General features: G+C 40.4%; 2 protein-coding genes across 6 annotated transcripts; both read right to left on the reverse strand.

Annotated features, from left to right (window-relative positions):
* Positions 1-950: 950 nt before the first annotated feature.
* LOC106938027 (farnesyl pyrophosphate synthase-like) lies at positions 951-6,620 on the reverse strand. Of its 2 annotated transcripts, XM_015019857.1 has the most exons (10): positions 6,458-6,620; positions 5,443-5,595; positions 5,216-5,356; positions 4,899-4,979; positions 4,678-4,800; positions 2,906-2,994; positions 2,744-2,816; positions 2,494-2,571; positions 2,262-2,396; positions 951-1,501 (listed from the first exon to the last, which is right to left on the reverse strand). In XM_015019857.1, the coding sequence occupies exons 1-10, from the start codon at positions 6,458-6,460 to the stop codon at positions 1,301-1,303; spliced, it is 1,077 nt and encodes a 358-aa protein (XP_014875343.1). In that variant the 5' UTR covers positions 6,461-6,620; the 3' UTR covers positions 951-1,300. The 2 variants fall into 2 exon arrangements, with proteins under 2 accessions (XP_014875343.1, XP_014875342.1); XM_015019856.1 differs by lacking the exon at positions 6,458-6,620 and having other exon boundaries at positions 5,443-5,926.
* A 1,917-nt stretch (positions 6,621-8,537) lies between these two features.
* fam189b (family with sequence similarity 189 member B) lies at positions 8,538-20,334 on the reverse strand. 4 transcript variants are annotated; one of them, XM_015019851.1, is made up of 15 exons: positions 20,184-20,333; positions 18,790-19,792; positions 18,648-18,704; positions 17,500-17,607; positions 17,240-17,356; positions 16,293-16,400; positions 15,987-16,147; positions 15,774-15,873; positions 14,573-14,645; positions 12,894-13,164; positions 12,465-12,814; positions 12,335-12,376; positions 11,185-11,360; positions 10,898-11,044; positions 8,538-10,808 (listed from the first exon to the last, which is right to left on the reverse strand). In XM_015019851.1, the coding sequence occupies exons 2-15, from the start codon at positions 19,021-19,023 to the stop codon at positions 10,557-10,559; spliced, it is 2,196 nt and encodes a 731-aa protein (XP_014875337.1). In that variant the 5' UTR covers positions 19,024-19,792; positions 20,184-20,333; the 3' UTR covers positions 8,538-10,556. The 4 variants fall into 4 exon arrangements, with proteins under 4 accessions (XP_014875337.1, XP_014875336.1, XP_014875338.1 ...); XM_015019850.1 differs by having other exon boundaries at positions 20,127-20,333; XM_015019852.1 differs by having other exon boundaries at positions 12,894-13,113; positions 18,790-20,334.
* Positions 20,335-20,927: the final 593 nt, after the last annotated feature.

The raw sequence follows: 20,927 nt of genomic DNA on the forward strand, positions 1-20,927 counted from the left end.
TGTGTGCTTAACATTTGCTTGAGATTCCTTTTTCATGAATAACTTCATCAGTGACCTGATAAAGCAAAAATACATTTAATATATATAATTGTTTTTACACAAAATATGCTTTATATTAAAAATAATATGACTTGGCAACAGTCTGGCCAATTCTCTCTTCATGCCCATTAAGAGGTTTCTGAAATTGTATCTGCATCAAGAAAAAAAGGCCTGACATGAGGAACGCTGAATAGCTGAGGACAAGAAGTTTGTAATCCTCCTCAGGCTGCAGTCATTCCTAATTCACATGTAATTTCACCCAAATGTTTTCCTCCCACTTGAATGTTTGCTAATATATCCAGACACAGCTTCACAAAAAGCAAAAAGCCTATTTTGAAGCATTTTACTGACCACCTACTGGTAACATTAGCAGTTTTTCCTATTATTGTGTATGCCATGAAATAAAACTTTTATATTAAAAAGTGTAATATCCCTGCTTTTAACGCAAAATGCTTCTGTTCAATTATTTTAATATCGGCCATTGAGCAACATGGTTTCATGTAAACCTTGTGAATGTGATGAACTTTGGCTGTTTTCCCTCACCATCTTTCAGTTTCCCAATTGTGAAACTTGATCTGATTTACTGTGTCACTGGCATATTAATATTGTTGACAGATTGCTCTCTGAATGCATTTCATAACTCTTATATACTACATGGTTCTTGATATAAACTGGTCTAATCGTAATTGAATTTCTGACTGGGATTAAGGTTTTTTAAAAAGGGATAAATTGTCTGTGATTGATAAAATAAGATGCAGATTAAGTGACAATCCTTTACATATCCTTCACTAGTCTCCATGTGCACCAAACCAGACCAGACCATTATTTATGGGCGTTTAACAATCTCTTTCTCTTGCTCAGCAAGTGCATTTGGTGTCCATTATTCTTGCCCAGAAAAAGGATGCAAAAGAGACAGATCATAAATAATTTATTAGGCACAATCACATTGAGACAATTGGCTATTTTATAAAAACACTATAAAAATGTTTTAGGAAATAATCTCCCAGGAGACACATCATTCCCAACCCCAAATAAAGTACAACTCTTTATTCGACATTATTGTCAAAATATAAACAATAACTGCGTTGAGACTTTTGTGGGGTAAATATGCCCTTTCCTCTCCCTTTAACCATTTTCCCTAACATTCATAACTCACTGAAAACCTACTTAAATACTTATGTTCAGCTCAGACCGGTCTGAAACTTCTCCCTTGTGACTTTAACATCCTAGTTCCAAGTTCTTTCCTGTGATGCTCCATCCCTCACTTGTTCCTCTTGTAAATCTTCTTGGCGAAGTTGAGGAATATTGAGTGAGGAAGGTTCTGAGCATGCCGAGCGATGAGCTTCTGCAGCCGCTGGTAGCTCTCCTCTTCATATGTGTGATACAGTTTTGGCATTTGTAGAGCATTGTACAGCTCTTTGACCTTCGACACGCTGGCTTCATCCTTGCGCCCGTAGCAAGCCTAAAGAGAGTGCGAAAACATCAGCTCTTGATGCCATTCAGTGGAAAATGCGTTACGTGAAAATAAAAAGAAACACACAAAATTAACGTTCCTATGAGTTTATCACAAACCCCAGACCTACATCACAGAGAAACCCTTTAGGAGGAGCCACAAAAAAGATCCAGTAAGATCCAGTATTGGAAAATGTTTCAGAGGATGACGAAATGCTGTTGAGATGAAATTGGTCTGAACTGGTGCAAATTAACCTAAAGCTGCTTGCGAAATTTGCAATGGCTTGAAGGGAAACAAGAAATCCCAGGAGTCTTAAAAGAGCATCAGATTTAACTGGATTTCCACAGAACGGTTGTTAGCACAATTTTCCATGAACATCCAAATGTGGATGCACTTAAAACATTATATTTCTTAAGAACAGCAGGATTATATCAGCTGCAATGGAAAGTTTTTAGTAAACCATCGACCTCCTGAAAGTAAACAAGAGGAAACAGAAAAAGGACAGGATATGCAATGAGATGGGCATCTTTGTGGAACATCATTATTACCAGCCAGAAAATGACTGAAATAGGGAAACTGGCATTTTCATTCTGTGAGTGAAGGCTAATTTCTTAATAAATGCTTGATTTTTTTGTTGGAGACGACATCCATGCAAGGAAACAAATCGTAATCTGACGTTTTTGCATTGGAGTTAAACTTTGACCCATAGATTAGGTCGCTATGAAGATAATTTTTTGCTCAAATGGGAATGCAGCATAACAAACCTCACCTCCAGAACTGATCTCTGCTCTGGAGTCATCACTTCTAGAGCTTTCACCACCAACCAGCTGCATTTGTTGTCCTGGATGTCTGTCCCAATCTTTCCAGTCACAGCCGGGTCACCATAACAATCCAAGTAGTCATCCTGTGGAATAAAACATATAAATAGTGTATCATCACAGCAGACATGTCAGCATGTTATTTAAACAGTGAGAAAACCGATAATATTAATAACCAACTACCTGTATTTGGAAAAACTCTCCCATCTCCAGTAAGATGTGCTTGGCATTACTGTGTTCCTCTTCGCTGTCAATCCCTGCCTGCAGGAATGAAAGTGCAGCATGTAAGAGAAACCTGCTGCATGCTTTCATTACTTTACAAGGGCAAGCTGTGCTGGCTTATCTTTCCCAAAGAAACAACTCTGCAGTCTTTAACTTCTTCCCCCTAAACAATCTTAATTAGCATTGTGGTTAACAATACAAACATACTCACCATGTACATTGCAGAGGCCACTGGGAGATAAAACGAATAAAAGGCAGTCTTGTATTTCACAATTGCTTTATACCTGGAATGAAGGAAAAAAAATACTTTTTTTTTTACTCCGATAAACTGCATATTTAAATCTATAATTTAAGATATTTTTCCTGTTATTACCTTTCCATGGTAAACCTGTTCAGGTCAATGTGACCAGGTGGAGCCGTAATGAGGTCCAGTGTCTGACCAAGTTCAGTCTGGAAGGTGGTCTGAAACACAAAAAGATAATAAAGAACATAACATTAATATTTACTTTTCTCAAAGAGATAAGCAGGCTTAAAATCTGCAGTAATACACTTTTAAACTTAGCACACATTTTAACATACAAATTGCAAAAAAATTAATCTTCTTAGCAGATACTGTTACAGCATCTGAGATATACATAAAAACCTAACTGAACAACAGGGAGGAAGGATCAGAGGACAGAGGAAAGGAAGATGAAAGACAAGCAACAAGGAACAAAATGTAGGACAAGAGGAACAAAGGAAGGAGTTAGGGAAATGAAAGGACAAGACCAGACTGAAAGACAGGAGAGAAGAAATGAAATTAGGGAAGATTAAAAATTCATATTCTGATTAGGGGTTGAACGACTACATATTTTTTTAAGGTCGACTACATCATGATAGTAGTCGAGTCGATGTCGACTAGTCGCGGTGACGTCATAGGTAAGCGCAAAAACCCTTCACAACTACTTGGAGGCTTTATCAGCTATTTTCACGGCAAATATTGACACCGCCTCCCCTTCTCCCGCTTTTACCACGTCTATTATGCAGAATTAAAAGAGCAATAAACAGATCATTCTACGTGAGCAGGGAGAAAAGTTTGTTGTACAAAGTCTGGTCTGACTTTTTTTTTGTTTTTTTTCCAAACGATCTCTGGATAGTTACTTGTATAGGAGTCAAATTATCACACTGACCACAATGGTGCTTTTGGAACATCACAAACCAAACTTATTATGAACGGTTTCCCGTTTGGTTACAGTTGAATTTAACGAAACCTCCTGCTGCTCCTCCTGCTGCTCCTCCTGCTGCTCCTCCTGCTGCTCCTCCTGCTGCTCCTCCGCCCGATGCGCAGCATGATCTCTGCTGACTCAGCAGCGGCTCTCTGTACCGACATGCAGACGGCGGCAGAGATCGCCTCTATCAGATCCTCAGGATGAAGCTTGGACTTGGTTTCCAGATGTAGTCAAACCACATCTTTATAAGAGCGTAAAGCTGCCAGGTTAAAAACTTCAATACGCAGGATGACGCTGATCAGTTGGATGGATAAAAAAGCCTGACATCATGACGCGTTGTAACACATTACTCCGGTAGTCTTTTTTTTTAAGGATTTTTTCGGCACTAGTTTATTTGACAACAATCTGACTGTAAGGGGGCAGAGAGAGCGGAGAGAGGCATGGGCCCAGCGAATGGAGGACGGGAGTCGGACTCCTGACTACCGCGGAATAAAGTCTCTGTATGCGGGGCGCCGCGCTACGCCCCGATTGCGGTAGCCTATGCTGTAATTTACAGTTTCTCTTTGTTAAATTATTTAAATTTTTATACAATTTGAGCTTTCTGACGAACTCACCTAGTCCGCCTTCTTTCACTTCCTTGGGAAAATCTGTTTTGTCATGAGATTGCGAATAGTCGACTGGCCCAGAAAAAAGTCATTGCAGAGAAAAGAATCGACTAGTCGACTAATTGGTGCAACCCCCAATTCTGATCTGTACAAACATTTCTTTTTAGGAAAGACTACAGAATCATCATCCTTCTTCAAGCCACAGTGGAATCTTAAACATGGGAAACTTTCTGTTGCGATTAGCGGCGCTCTTGGAGCGGACACATCCCACCCAACACTTGGAGAAACACAGCCCACCATATTGCTGCTTCTCTCCAGGGACTGAGACTTACCTCATTAAAAAGCTCCAGTAAATGGACGTAGTAGGGCTGACCCCTGCATTGTCTTCGAAGGAGTCTATATATTGATGCCTCCACAAGAAAGGAGTCATTTATTGCGTCCAGGCCTATTCCAGTCTTAAAAGAGGAAGAAGAGAATTTTTACTTGTGTGTAAATAAATACATAACAAAAATACATTTTAGCATCCTTTTTTTTAAATGACTTGAGCGCTCACCCTCTTGTACCAGCAGGGCTGTCCTCTCCGGGTCACAGATGCATCCATGATGTCATCTGCCATGAGGAAAAATGCTTGAAGCTGTAAGAAACAGAGTGACAATGCTGAGGCTAGATATGGCAGCGCACAGTGTATCAGAGAAACAAGATTTTACAAAGAGCTCAAACTACATTGCTTTGGAGTTTTTATCCCTAGATGTTTTCAAATTTTGTCTTATTATGACTAAATACTTCTATGCATTACATTGGGGTTTATGTGATAATTAAATACAACAAAGGCAATGGCTAATTTCAAAGTATTAGACTTCAAATCCTTACCATCTCTATGCACCAGCCGACCAACAGAGCTTTCTGCACAGCATCCTGACTGAGCTGGGACGGCGGAAGAAGCTCTCTCAGGGAGCCAATTACAGACAAACCTCTGTTCTTCTTGCCTCCAGGAACATTGTAATCCAAAATCTGAAGCAGAAAGTGGATAATTAGACCAAATCAAAACTACTGGATTTGCAGCAAAGCTCACAAAGTGATAATAAATAAATCTATGCCTCTCTCAGCCTGTTCAAGGCGTCCACCAGCCCAGGATCCTGGAAGTCCCTCTCGGTCAGCTCTGTCACCAGCTCCTCAAACTTGGCATCAAACAGCTGAGGGTCCGACAGCAACGCCTTTTTGTTGTGTGTCCCGTTGCAAACGGTGTCCCCCTGCAAATAGGAGGCAGACAGCATAAATGGCCGACTTTTAAATCTGAACGGAGACGCAACCAACGACATGGCCCGAATGGTTTTAGGTGCATTAAATGCACAGCTCAGCAGCAGGCATCTCATTCTGGAGCAAATTCACTTCAGGGGCAAACTTATTGGAGTCCGTCGATGTGTAGTTTTAGCGGCAACATGACGTTAGAAACTCGTTTCAGTCCCCGGGAAAAGCCATGCTTGCTAGATTTATAATCTCGTACGAACAACACAGAAGGACTGTGATAAAGAGAATTGTAGCTTGAAGTTTAAATTTTCAAGTCAACGAAGTAAGCCTCTGATTTGTGACTTCCGCTACATATAAAGGGTAATTTCATTTGTCCCCCCCGACTAAAATAAATTCACGCTCAAAAAGCGCCACTTTTAGAAATATTTATTCAGGATTCCACTATTCTAAAATTGTGGATTATTTAAAATACAGAATGTGTTCTATAAAATCCTTGTATAAATATTTTATATAAAAACCCAGAATAGTATTAAATATATATATATATTTTATTTTACAAATCAAGAAAGGAGCAAACTTCACAAGTTACATTTTAAACTACACATACTTAATCTACATCAATCCTGTATGAATTTGGCAAGTTTACGTGTTATCAATTTTTAATTTGAAATACTTTAAAGTTCCATAAAGGAGGGAAATATACCTTTAAATCGAAAGTAACAAATCTAAAGCTAACTTCAGCATCGCAAACTGCGTCGCTATGAACTATGGGATAAGTAGATGGTTAGTTTTCAGCTTTTAATCTGTTATCATGCGATGTATCATATAAACTTATGCTTCATTTGATTATATATCTTTACATACCATAATATCTTTGATCTCTTATTCCAAACTGCGCCGTATAGTTGAATAAAAATCAGCTTTTATCTCCTTCTCGCAGACAAACGGAGGTCTTTGAACGCTTCTTCTAACCAGGATATGGAGATTGTAGTTCATTACCTCACCCTAGCAGCTTTTATCTGGAATTATCGGAACTAAATGTCCCAGCATCCCTTGCATATGGGCGAGGTAAGAAAAGGCTTCATCTGACATTAGACGTTTTCATTGGCTGCTCGCATCGAACCAGGATGGGATCTTGTGATGATCAACCAATAGGACCTAAACATGGGCGGAGCTTAAGTGGAGTGGTCAGATTAAATCAAGCATTTATTGCACAGGTGAAATAAAGAAGTAAAATAGCAACCAGTAAAATTGCAGAGTGATTTTACATCATCTCTCTACAAATCTATGATGTTTTTAACCGAGAGTGAGGAGGCAAAAAAATAAAAATAAAAAATTAAATTAAATAAGCCTTACTCCCAATTACTTTTTAGTGTTACATGATACGTCCAAATCCTAGGAGCTTTATAATTGAACAGAGGCTCCAAATGTTTATTCATTCAATTATTAATTAATTTTATGTCAGTCTCCTAAGGGAAAAGTAAACTCCTAAATATATAAAAACGGTGCATAATTTTGGCTTTCTAAATCTTATTTTGGCTTTTTTTCTGCAGAAACTCTTCATTTAGTTAGAATGCTTAATGTTACTTTCCAAATTATTGATCAAACTGATAAAATTTCTATGTTTGTAATTTCTCTTTTGTACCTGCAATTATTATGATAGTGTTGACAACCTCTTACGGAGTTCATTCTAGCAGAAGAGATCTCCAACCTAAAGGGATTTATCATGTTAAATAAAGGTTAAATGAATTATGCTTTATGTTATTTTACTATGAATTGTTGTACAAATCCAGAGCTGTAAAGGTCATGTCAAGCTAATATAAATCATTAAGAAGAACTCTGGTGTTGTGCCATGAATAGTTCCCCGACTGAATCTGACCAATATTTGCCTTTAAACCTTAAGTTTTACATATATTTCATCCTGTAACTTTTTCTTAAACTTGGATATTAGTTTTAATTTCTTTCTTAAATCTGACTTTGACCATGCCACATTTTAAATATTAGTGTGCAATCTCCTACAGCTCTGGTCAGCCGTTTGGGCAGGAATGTCATTATATTTCAGCTTTAAGGTTTGACTTGAACTCATCTTTTTTCAGAGTTGACTTAGAGGATTTAAAAAAAAAAAACAAGAATAGCATGCTTTGTTCATGAATTTGTTTTCTGATACGCACAGGGTCAGAATTGTGCATACAGACACTCCTACACTTCTATTTGCTGAAACACCATTTAACACAGACTTGGTGATCAGAACCACTCTAGAAACTCAATATTAGTTGGATTTATCTGTCGCTAAGCAATTTTTCAGCCAACTAGGTTCTGCTTCTATATTGTTCCACCTGCATTGTAAAATGCATCAGCACTACAGGCAGCGAAACAGACCCTCAGCATGATGCAGCCACCACCATGCTCTTCAATGATTTAAAGAACTGAAAGCCTCTCCTTAATTTGTCCAAAGATACAAATTAAGTAACTGTGTTTCGTCTGACTGTAAAGCTGTTCACCATGACGACGGTGAGCTTATGAACGTACCAATAAATGCGACAAACATGAGTTTCACTGCAGGTGTCTTAAAAATTACTATCTTTCATAACACTTAAACAACAGCAAATTTTTAATTTTTATTTCTATTATTTATTTCATATATTTAAGTACATAACTTGCACTAAAAGTTTTTCTATCCACGCTGCATTTAAATTTCAAATAAGTGTCATATTTAGTGTACATTTATCATTCAGAGTGAAAGGTTTTAGCCAAGTGGGCCTGCAATACAGATGTTTCTTTAAATGAATAAAATTTAATGCAAGACAGGAGGTAGAAACAAATCCCATTGCCTTTCCGAGTGTGTCTGTGTTTTTGTGTTTGCTAGTGTAGATGCATACTTGTACGTTCCCAAAATGTGCCTTCGCTGACGTCAGTGTATCCAGCTTAAAAATTCAGTCTGATATAAATGTGTTTATGCACTTCTAGAGTTTTTTTTTTCTTTTTCATTTAATCATCTTTAAACAACCACTGTACAGCCGAAATGTAACAACACACAGTGCGTATCCAGAACTTCATGATAAATTTGCTGCAAGAGCCTCTCAAAGCAGTTCGCATCTGACAAGGATCGTCCTCCTGTAGCCAAGGTCCAGAGGCGCGTGTGGAGCCACCTGGCAGGTGACTTTGTCCCTGACCTCAACCAACAACTGGCTGCATTGCAGGTCCTGTGTGCAGGAGGAGAAACAGAATAAAGAAGCAAACATGCAGATAAAGACATTCGGAGCAATTGTTACTTAGTTACGTGGACAGGCAGAATCAAATGCACAAGGTTCCCACAGTATTGCAGCAGTAGCAAAAAACATGCACCATTTTGTGTGCATATTACACGCACCGTGGTACAATTCAACCACTGGAGTCATGTCTGTGGCGGCCACTGGTGTCTCTGTAAGGAATGCTGGCTGCTTTGTTTAGGCGAACGCTGCCAAATTGGCAAAAAATAACTCTTAAAATAAAGAGGGAGTGGGAGGGAAGAGTAAAATAAAGCTGATTTAGGATCTTCTTTGTAACAGCATTTGTCCTCAAGTGCAAACTCACTGGTGCATCTTATGGTACATTAAATAGAGGCTTCCAAAAGTATTCACACCCCATTTACATTTTTCATATTTTGTCTTGTTACGACATGAAATTTTATGAATTTTCTGTGACTATTATGTGAAAGACCCAAGACTAACTAGTGTATGATTGTGACATAGGAGGTAAACGATGCATGGCTTCCAAACTTTCCTACAAATAAAAATCTGAAAAATGTGTTGTACAGTTATAGTCATACCCCTAATTATAGTGCAGTTCAACTGTTTGCCTTCAGAAGTCATTTAATTAGTGAATAGAGTCCAACGTAAGTCAGCAGTAAGTAGAGCTGAACGATATGTTGTAAGTTTATCATTATAGCAGCATCACTGTTCACAAGAATGAGTTTGAAAGAAAAACAAAAAAACAACTGGATCGCCTTCTAGTGCCATGCATTGAGGCTCTCCATGACAGTAGATTTATTTGGTGTTGTATGTTGTTTACAGCAGAAGAAAATGTTTTAAGGGGGCATTAGGACATTCTGGTAAAGTAATTAAGAAACGTCTTCCACTTGTTTATTTGCCAAAACAACACATATAGGCCAATTTGTGATTTTTTTTTCAAGCATGTTTAATTTTGTTCCAGTAGCTGGATAGAGAATTTCTTATCTGTAATTTATCGTTTCTATAAACCCAAGGCCAGAAAATCCTAACACTGATAAGCTAACAGTTTATTTATCCACAATCAGTAAACATTATCTATGTTCTGCTCTGCAAAGGCCTCAAAAATAGGAAGTGTTCGCAGAATTTCACAAATTCTCCACATCCAATTTGACTAAATTTGGGCAATTTTGCAACAATCAGTGGGGAAGCTACAATTTCAGTAAAAGGCGGACCTACAAAGTGCTGACTTAGAGGCACTGATTAATAGTACACTAGACTCTTCAGATTTTCATCTGAGGAAAAAAGAATTATTGGAGTTCAAGGTATGAATACTTTTGAGAGACACTGTATTCAGCTGACTGCTTTTGGTGGTACTTCTCTTAATATATATGGAAGACAAAAATACGGATTTCCTCATTCTCGTCACCTGAGCAAAGAAGTGGTCTAACAGCAATGTAGAAAAAAAAAAGATGAGAAACAAATTGGAACCCATAAATGCAATTGTACTGTAAATGGTCATTCTCTTCTGATCATTGTTCTCCTTGTTCGTAAAGAAAGCCGGAGCTCTGCGCTGACGTTCAGTCTATCAGAAGCACCTCTGAAGTAAAGTCGTTTTCACAGCTGACCTCTGGAAATGGAGGCGACGAAGAGAAAAAGGGGGGAAGACTTTTGAAAAATAAATTCTGAATGTTTTCACGTTTGCCAAAATCGTGCTGTCTTGTCTTCCTCTTTCCTCCTCCGCCCTCCTTTCCTCGTCACAGCGCAGACTCTGAATAGAGAGCTCCAGATGACCCGTGAGGCGCATGAGGCGCCATCAATCGACGCAACGACGAAGTGGAAGAGCTCAGATCTCCACAGCTGCGCAGGTGGATCCCTTCTGGCGCTCGACTGCTGTAGTGCCGGTTGTGTCTACTGTCGCTATGGGAGTGGTGATGTCCCCGGCGGTGAGGGTGATGGGAGTGAGCGTTGGGGTGTCCGCGGCTGGTGCTCCAAGGGGTCCGCGACACCTGGAGGTAATTTAATAAATCTGTAGATGATCTGGAGGCTGGAGATGCTGAACAAGTGCTAAAATTGGGTTAGAGTTTGGGTGTCATACTTGCTCAGAAGACAGGTGGTTAGAGCCAACCGTCTCAACTCCACTTCTCCTCTTTGGCCCCTGTCCTGTGCTCCCAGCATGCTCAGAGGGTGGCCCCAGGTTACGTTTGGAGCGCTGCAGGAAGCGAGCCACCAGAACTCGGGTAACCTTAAAAAAAAAAAAAAAAAAAAAAAAAAAAAAAAAAAAAAAAAAAAAAAAAAAAAAAAAAAGCAAGGAAAATAATAATGTCAGAGCTTGGTGGGGTTTTTTTTTCTTCACTTTTGGTACGTAAGAGATACCTGATTTACCTTCAGGTCTCCTAGAGAGCGGTGGCAGTCTTTAGGTATGCATATAGGTGAGGTGGGTGCAGGTTTAGGGGGGATTTGCACACTTGTGGCTGCTGTCTTAATGCCACCTTTACTTGGCAGAGCAGAAGGAGGAGCCACAGAAGAGCGAGGCAACAAACACGCTTCGGAAGATGGAGCTTTGAAGTCGAAAAAGGACAGAAATTGTAGGTGTTACGTTCTACAATGAGAGCACGCACTCGCCTTCATATTTACCAGGTACACCAGTTCAATTGCTTGTTAAGGCAATTGATGAAACAACCAATTACATAGCTGTGACTCAGTGCATTAAAGACACGTTGAAGAGAGTATTTTTCTATTATTTTTTAAAATTTTTATTCAGGACCTCTGATTATGATTTTATTTCCTAAGCATTTCTTCATTGCCAAATTACGCCAAAAGATTTGTCTCTTCCCTCAACTTTAAGACTGTGTGTTTAATACACGATCTTTTTCTTACTTATAGTCAGGAAGGTATCCTAAGCAGTGGTAAGAAGAGTGTCTGTTTATGCAAGGTGTTTTTGTACGATTAATAAACTTACAAAAACAAAGTGAACTTAATAAGTCAAGTTCACTTTGACTTGTTATGATTCAAAGCGAACATGGGAGACTTTAAACGTTGCGTGGTTGTTGACGCCAGATAGGCTGGTCTGAGTATTTTAGAAACTGATAGAGTAGGAGTTTCACTCAAAACCATCAGAAAATGGTCTGAAAAAGATAAAAAAAAAAACAACAACCACTGGGCAGGAAAGGTATGAAGGAGAAGAGTCTTGTTTGTATCAGAGGTCAAAGGAAAGTGGGAAGTTGCAGCAGCAGAAGACCACACCAGTTAGCACTACTGTTAGCTCGCAAAAATCAGATAATAACAAATTGAAAAAAGCATTCTCTGGTCTGATGAGTCTCAATTTCAGCTGTGACATTCAGATGGTGGAGTCAGAATTTACCATAAATAACATGAAAGCACGGATCCATCTCATGTTACCAAGGTCAAATCATCTCAACCTGCTTTGAACATGACAATGACTGTGGCCTCCACAGCCGCCAGAACCTGATCCAATAGGGCACCTTTAGGATGTGGTAGAACAGGAGATTTTCCTCTGGATATAAGCTCTTACCTGTGTCTGTAGATGCCTTGCTGCCTCCGGACCCAAAGTCAACTGGAACAAAAAAGGGGGGGAAAAAAAGCATATTTTTGTCCTCACTGTAAAATTGGAGTAAATGTTTTCTCGCTAATGCTCGCCTCACCTGTGTCTGTTGAAGAGCCGAGGCCTGGCTCACTGTGCGACCGCACAAGGCGTAAAAAGCCTTCACTCTGTCTTCCAACGGTCCCTCCATGCTTGTCACTTCTCTCAGCCCTTCGTCGGAGGTAAAGGGCCCCGTGAGGAGGGAGCAGTCTGTTTCCGTGCTCACAGGCTGCTGAGGAAGACGATGGAGGGGGAACAGATGAGGCCGGGGCAGCTTCCTGGTTTGAGGGGTCGGTGAGGTTCACCTGAATCTCTGGGATGAAACGTTGCTGTTGATTTGGTGAGTTTCCTATTGCTTCCAGCTGGGAACAGCTGCTAGCTAACACAGCCTGGCGGTGCAGCACAGGAGACCTGGAAAACGGACTGGGAGAGTTAAAATTTCTCCTCAAAACTTAAGGAGGAATTTGAACTTTTTGGAGCCTTTTCTCACCTGTATGTATTGGTAGCTGTGCTAGGCGAGGAGCAGGAATTAGACCGTTCCCCTCTGAGGAACCGTCTTGCCCTCGGCCCTCCTGCCAGCGGGCTCTCTGGTGTTTGACACTGTGGACTGCGGAAGAAGCTGTCGCCCCTGTCAGCACAGGTCCTGTTGCCCCCGTGGCTCCTTATCCCAACCTCCATCAAACAGGAGTCTTCAGACGGGGAGGAATCATCAGGGATATCCACAATCTCTGACATTAACAGAGAACCACTATCCATAGATACTAACAAGAAAAAACAATATGTTTTTCTTTATTATTCAGGAAAACCCTTGAATGTACACTCAGGTTTTACAATATTAAATGTGCCATCTTGTTTGACATTTCCTACCAGTTTCTCAAATGTATCTACATAAAACTGCAGATTTCATCTAAATCTTCACCTTTATTTTTGAGTGATGATATATTAAATAATTTAACACTAAATTACTTTCTAAATATTAATAACCATTAACCTAAATAACATTCCCAGTTAAGAAAAAAAATATTAAATGCCAGTCATAGTTTGTACTATTACTGAAGCAGCTTTATGCTTCATTTTTAAATTGTCCTTAACCAGAAGTAATAATATATCTCACATTTCCAACTGTTAGCTAAAGAAGCTAAAGGCACATTTTACATTGGGGTTATACAGAAACAAAACGTTACACATTATTATTTATATTCCACAGCACAATGAGGAGAGTCATCTATTAAAGGTGAAAATGCAGAACCAGTGGCCAGCCCTGCTTGCTTCTGATTTCCCCACCCCACATCTGAGATGATGTTCTTGAGTTTAAGTGGTTTTAATGAGACTTGGCTGCTTGGTGGTTTGATGTCTAGGAAATGGAGCAGAAGCATTTTCCTTAAAAAAAACATCCAGCTCAGTTTGAAATTGTAGGAGAATGTGCTATGGTCATCGTTGTGTTGGACAATGACTCCAAAAAGTTAAAAAAGTTGACTCAAAAACAATACTGAGCATCATCATGACATCCATAGTAAAACATGGTGGTGGCAGCGTCATGCTCTGTGCTTACTTCTTCTCATAGAACTGGGGCTTTGAGTTTTGGTGGGTTAAATTCTTAATGGTGATACAGTTTAGTTTTGCCTCCAATCTTCCAGGTATCTGCTAGAAAGCTAAAAGGCGAGGAGAGATTTTATTTTTGAGCATCTCTATGAGTCCAGGTATACAATTTTTATGGATGACTTCGTGGGAGAAAAATACTAATGACCATGTCATATTTCACATTTCTTTTTAATAAATTTGTAAACATTTCTACATTTTTCTGTCTAGATGGTATGACCAGTGTACATTCATAAGAAATCATTTGAGCTTTTTTTAAATATCATTATTATTTTAGCAAATGGCTCCAATGAAAGACAGAGAGTGAACATTTTAAAGGGGTCTGAAAACTTCCTGCACTCACTGCATGAGAGCAATATAATCTTGCGCTTCTATTGGTTTTGATTTGGGATTTTTATTGGTTGCTGTTTGAATATCAAAATAGCAAAAGAGCCATTTCTAGCTTATAATGGGCTTTCACTGTTTTTCTTTAACGTTTTGTCTTCATTTACATCTTGAATGCAACTACACGACTCCATTTACCTACATACGCACTTGACACAACATGACAGACAAACTGCATGACTGCACCTTCTCCGCTAAAGGCTGTAGAGGTCCCTCTCTCTCCAGACAGCTCAGTACCATGGGCGTCAAACACGGTTGCCTTGACAATCACAAGAGACAAGGATCAGGACAGTCAAAGGATGTATTACACAAAATGAAGAAAGATGCTGCAGAGTGACGTACAGAAGCTTAGCACTGCCCAGTCACATCTCTGTTATTCTGAATATTTAAATGTACCGTTTTCCTAAAAGCTAATGCATAAAACATTATTTTAATTGAGCAAAAAATATTATTATTTTCACTTCATTTGTGAAATTCAGTCTTACATGATTGCCATCACAGTTTTCTTTGTCTTATGAGCTTTTTTGGGGGGAGAAAATTGTTGTTCATCTTAATCGGCATAAGAAGTAAATGGATTATCATTCATTTCTAAAACTAAATCTAAACAGGCCAAATCCAATTACTCCCACTCTTTAGTCTTAAGTCATTGTTTTCTGCATGTTTAAACCAGGGAGTTTGTCTTGTAGGTATTTTGTATAACTTACTGGACACTTTCAGGAAGTGGGTTTTATAAGGAAGTGACTTAAGATGTATCTTCAAGGATTTTACATGGCACTTTCCCATATTTTAGGAAAGTACACTGCAGGTTCAGGAAAGTACATACAATTTTTTTTAAAAAGTCCCAAGTAAGTTCCTGAAGTTGCCTTACAAGTTCCTGCAAAGTGACAAATAGATTCCAGGGAAGAACCTGTGAAGTACTCAGTAAATTACAAGACAAAGTTCTGAAAGTTATCTAATAAATGTAATAAAGTACCTGATACAATCCTAGAAAAAAGTAAGCAGTAAGCTAAAAAAAAAAAGTTCTGGGAAGTACTTGGGAAGTTCTATGACCTGGTAAGTCTTTGAGTTCCAGGGACATTCCAGGAAAGTGTCTGGTTAGTTCACTATAGGTTCCAGGGAAGTATCTAGTAAGTTGCTGGAAAATACCCAGTTAGTTTCAAGAAAGTTGCAGAAAGTACTGGGATAATTCCTTCAAAGCTACTGTGAAGATCGATCAGAGTTCCCAGTAAGCTCATTCGTTGCTCTATCATGCACCAGCATCCCTGTTATTTAAATCCATTTCATCTGCTAACTTTTGTTCTTGTCAAAATTAGGTAATGTTTTCTTCCCTAAATATCTGTAGCAGGAGTAATTCTGAGCAAATGTCTGCGTGTACCCAGCGGCTCACCTGGCTTGCAGCTCTTTGGCCCATCACAGTTTCATAGGGAGGAGGGCAGTCAGTGGGGTACAACGGGACAGGACTCTCCATGGAGCCATTATAGGTGATGCTGGATGTTGATGCAAACACGTTAATCGTTCTTTAAAAGTGTGTGTGACATTATAAACACAATGGCTATTACAGAACACACAGATTGATAATATCACAAAAGTACTGTAGCACCTCTGAGCGTCTGTCTCTGAGCTGCAGGTGTATTCAGGGGGGTAGTAGGGAGGAGGAGGGATGGGGGGCACAAACTCCTCAAAGTCCATGATGTTGGTCAGGAAAGCGTCTTGCGGAGTGGTGCATTCTGGGTTGACTGAGCGGGAGCGATGAGGGGCGAGCTGAGCGGTAACCACAGAGGATGCATTAAGGTTTCGTTTGTGTTTAAAACTGATACCTTGAATTCCGGATGTGACTCTGCTGCATTGTAAAAAAAAAAAAAAAGATCAGCCACTTAAGTGAAATGTGCTGCGTCAGCGCGCTCACCAGGTGCACAAGATCCAAGGAGAATATGTGTATACTGCAAGTCACAGTGGACAGCGTACAAATGATGGTGGAGAGAATGCTGAGACCACACGCACTGAACAGGAGGTCCTGCACAAAAAAAACGGCATTCATAAAAATCTCAACTCAAACATTTTTTTTGGGTAATTCGTCTGCTATATAACATTTAAAATGTAACACTTTATGCTTACATATGTTTCCTATGTCAAGGCAATTTTGTAGGGTGCTAAGCTATTTTTGGAACATTGGTAAATATGTGTAAATACCCCCAAAACAAATAATATGTAGTTAACACTGAAAATGTTTTATAAATGTTAAGAAGACACTTTTTAAAAAAACTTTCCTAATAAGTAATTCATGTCTTTCTGTTTCCATAGGATATTGTTATGATGCAGTAGACATTATGCATATGATCATTTCTCTCAGTCAAGCTTAAAAATTGGAAAGACGAGAAAGCGTGAAATTACAATTATGCTGCAAAAAAATTACTTGTCTATATAGTCAGTGAGAACAACAAGTAAGTTTGAAACAAAAATTGTGACAAGCAAAGCTGCACCAAGAAGGGGAAAAAATGATTTCTTCCCCAACATCTCAAATGCTACTGGGAGTTTAACTGGAACTGTCAGCTTCGGTCGGAGGAAACCGTAATCGACTGGGACATCTTTGATATATTAAGAGACAGAGCACAAAACTCTCTCCTGGGTGAGCAGAGGTTAAGAGAACATAGAAGAGGCTCCAATATTCCAGATGATCCAGAGAAAGTGTGCAACAAATGTCTGTCTCACTACGAGGTCCAATATTTTTCATATATTATATAAGACTAAAGCACAGTCTATTTTTATGCTGGAATACATATTTTTATTTTAAGCTTTTCCTCCCCCCCACCACACACTTTTGCCAGGAATAAATGTGCAGAGTACAGTGCATACCTTTAGCTGATGTTTGAATGAGTGACAGTCACCATTCTTGGACAGAACCAGGGTATCCTCATTCGTCATGGAGCAGGCTAGATTGCCTGGACAGCACACACAGAGACCATTCTCCACCTACACACATTATCATACAGAGTGAATCACAGTAATGCACCGATTGGAGCTCTTTCACATTATTCAAATTATTCCTGGCTCATTCCTAATGCATCTGCTTGGAAGGACATTTCAGCACAAGGAAGACGGCAGTTCTGACATACCTGGCAGGTGTTCATTGACTTGACCATCTGTGCGTTCTGACACGAGAGCATTGAGCCGGCCAGGCTGAGGATCACACACACTGCAGACAGCAACATGAACAGTGACACCTGTGGAGGGATGCGGAGGCCATGCTTAATTTAGAGCGGGTTATTAAAACTGCCTGCGACCAGGCAAGGAGAACAGATGACGCTAAAGGACACAAAACCAAATTTCACTGTTTATTTTACAAAGAGGATGAAACAGTCAGTGGAAAGGTGAAGAAAGAAAACATCCTTATGCAAGCCTAACATGCAGTAAGCCTAACTGCATGTTAGGCTACATGTTATCTTTTTTCAATATATTAAAGCTTAACTGACTCTTTGGTAGAGTGTTCCACTAAAACATTATGCATTTCAAATCATTGTGATGGTTTCTAAACTGGATTAATTATCCTGCATAATGAATTAATAAATTATGCAGCACATTTAAAGCTGCAGTATGTAGCTTTTATGAAAAATGTTTTTGTTTTAAATAAAATTATCATTATGTCGTGATAGTATAAGATCAACAATATATAAGAAAAATTGAGCCCCTCTGCGCACCAGCAACCCTCTCGACCCCACTAAAGGACAAGGGTGTAAAGAAAATGGATGGATGGATGGATGGATGGATGGATGGATGGATGGATGGATGGATGGATGGATGGATGGATGGATGGATGAGTCCCTCTGCCTTCTTCCTGTGGTAGCTGCAGAAATACACCATTCAGTGAGAAACAATCAAAATCAGGGGGAGGGTCTTAGCGCTGTCAATCACTCTCATGCTCACCCTTAAAGTCTTTGTAGGTTTTCCCTGTATTTTCCTAAAAACATGATTGTCCTTTAATTAGCTCAATCTTTCTTCAGTCGACTCTGACAAACTTCCTTGACCTTATGCTGCCTCATGCATTCATACATAACATTTTGCGTAGCATAATATTTTCTCTTTCAACACACACACACACACACACACACACACACACACACACACACACACCCCCACACACACACACACACACACACACAGGATCTCTGTTGCTTCTGTGATCATGTTCTCCTTTGGGTGCTTGTATACTCTTTCCCCCCCCCCAGTTATGATGAAAAGTTGTTTAAATGCAGTGAAAACATACCACCAGTGTTAGAGGTCTTCTCCATGAGATTATTCCCACTATCCCTGATGCCACCACCTGGTGACAAATGCAAACATAAAACACGCACAACTTACAGTCAGCTTGGTTTCGTTTAACAAGCTTTGGCTACAGTCATACTCACAAAGAAGCCAGCCCAGAATGGACAGGACTGCCGGACGCGCGCGGATGAGGTGAAGGCCATGCTGGTGAAAGAGAAGGCCAGAACCATGGCTCCCAGCCCCAGGTGGCACAAACCCAGGTAGAGCAGCAGACGGGCCCCACCGGGCCCCCTGCCTGACATGCCTCTGCGACTGTCAGACCAACCGCGAGATCCAGAGGCAGAAGCCACGCTGCTGGAGTCTGAGGGTGAAGGCATGGTTGGCTTGTCTCTATATGTGTGTGTGTGTGTGTGTGTGAGTGAGGAGGATGGGAAGATGTTTACTTGTGCACTGAGTTCATATAACAAACTGTGTAGGCAGAAACACAAAAGAGCAGAGGAGGAACTGGTGTAAATGCTGGCTTAACGGTGTTATAATTCATGCATCAAGCTGACCCCCTGGCAGGTGCAATGGTTCCTGCGTAATGTCCAGACCGGTCAGTGAGTCCAAGAACTTGATCAGCAGAAAGCTGAGAATCGAGCAGCCCCTCCACACAACCACAGCACTCACCCCACTTGACGTTTGAGCTCTGCTGCTGCTGCTGCTGCTGAGACAGTTAGAGTCGACGCAGCGTACTCTCAGTCCATGCAGCGCAGAGTACACCTTGTGCCACTTTCCTGTTCAGTCCGAGTAAAACACAACTTTAAAGCCGAGTAAAACATCGACTCGGCTCGTTTTAAATCCTCCCTTTTCAAATCGTTTGCGGCTTGCAGACGCGTCCTCCTCCTCCTCCTCCCCGCCGGCTCTCCTCAGCCTCTCCCTCATCTCGGCCCGTGTGGCATTGCGGTATAACCGGAGCCCCGAGCAGGCCGCAGGTTCTCGAGCCGTCCCAAAGAAAGCGGCCAACGATCGCTTGCTGTTTTGCGCTCCGTGCAGCAGAGGTGACATATGCGTGCTCCCGGTCATGAGGAAAGGCGTCCCGACTTGTGCGCTCCCTACCTGGCGACCTCACAGCTCATCATCATCATCATCATCATCATCAACATCCTACAGGAGGAAACAGCAGTAAAGGGATGAGGAGATGATACCGGTCCGTCCGGGAAGCAGAGGCTAATTATTGCGACTTAGAGATGAGGAGAAATATCTAAGCATAGATTTGCTAACTGTCTTAAAATAGCAGCCAGGTGGATCAGACGATAAATCGGAAAAAAAAAAAAAAAAACTTAATTTATGAGCTTTTGCTATGGTCCACCAAGACCCCATCTTTTTCCTCCGCTTCTTTCCTCCCTGCAGTCACGCGGGCATCCCGTACAGTCCGTGTGTTAGTGTGAGCGTCTCTCTCTCTCTCTGTGTGTGTATGTGTGTGTGTGAGTGTGTTTACCTCTCTGCTTCCCACCAAGCCTCACACAGCCGTCACTTTTAGATCACGCGCACGTACCGTATCACTCTATCCATGTTCATCTTGATTAACCCGAATTTGTTCTCTCTGCATCCCTCTTCCGACACTTGGGTGAATAATAGTGTTTGCAAACCGAAAAGCTGCTCCGCATGCGTGATGACATGGCACGCCGAACGTGCAGACAGCTCGGGAGATGCGGCAGCTCGCGCGAGCACGGTCATAAAGGTGGTGCTAATGCTGGAGAGGAGGAGGAGGCGTGGGTGCCATGGCGACAGAATCCGGCACCTTCTGCAGTAAAAACGGAACGAGCAGCAGTTAGCCGGTCCTTCGTGAAAGACCTGTATTGCAGCCAACCCTTTAAGAGTTTAACATAATGTTTGCGATTTTCAGTACTTAAAAACAAAAAACAGAAAATACTGCATAAAAAATGTATTCTTTTTTTTTAAGATTCTTTCCTTAGAAATGTCTTTCAACTTTCTTCACAGGGAAAATGCGCACATTTTCTTTTACCAGCCTTTTTCTGTCTATTATTATTGAATATTTTTACCATCAACTTTGTCTATTACAATCTCAAATGTCCATTTTGATGAAATTTTATGTGACGGACCAACACAACGCCACACTGGCATCATTGTGACACGGAAAAGGATGCATTGTCCACAAAATTTTTTACAACTGAAATTCATCAATATCATTAGACTGGACGGAGACCCTTATTTTCCACATCAATTCCAAGTCTCGCCACATAATTTCAACTGAATTTAGGTCTGGATTTGATTCCAG

The sequence above is a fragment of the Poecilia latipinna genome, unplaced genomic scaffold, assembly GCF_001443285.1.
Source record: "Poecilia latipinna isolate Pla-1442-1.1 unplaced genomic scaffold, P_latipinna-1.0 Scaffold2489, whole genome shotgun sequence".
Lineage (NCBI taxonomy): Eukaryota > Metazoa > Chordata > Actinopteri > Cyprinodontiformes > Poeciliidae > Poecilia > Poecilia latipinna.

Coding starts and splice junctions, on each gene's coding strand:
- fam189b (XM_015019851.1), bottom strand. CDS start 19,023: ATGCCTTCACCCTCAGACTCCAGCAGCGTGGCTTCTGCCTCTGGATCT. Junction 16,401..17,239: donor CATTCAAACATCAGCTAAAG/GTATGCACTGTA, acceptor TTTTTTGTGCAG/GACCTCCTGTTCAGTGCGTG. Junction 10,809..10,897: donor ACCACCTGTCTTCTGAGCAA/GTATGACACCCA, acceptor AATTACCTCCAG/GTGTCGCGGACCCCTTGGAG.
- LOC106938027 (XM_015019856.1), bottom strand. CDS start 5,718: ATGAGATGCCTGCTGCTGAGCTGTGCATTTAATGCACCTAAAACCATT. Junction 4,980..5,215: donor TCGGCTGGTGCATAGAGATG/GTAAGGATTTGA, acceptor TGTTTCTTACAG/CTTCAAGCATTTTTCCTCAT. Junction 2,817..2,905: donor AACAGGTTTACCATGGAAAG/GTAATAACAGGA, acceptor CCTTCATTCCAG/GTATAAAGCAATTGTGAAAT.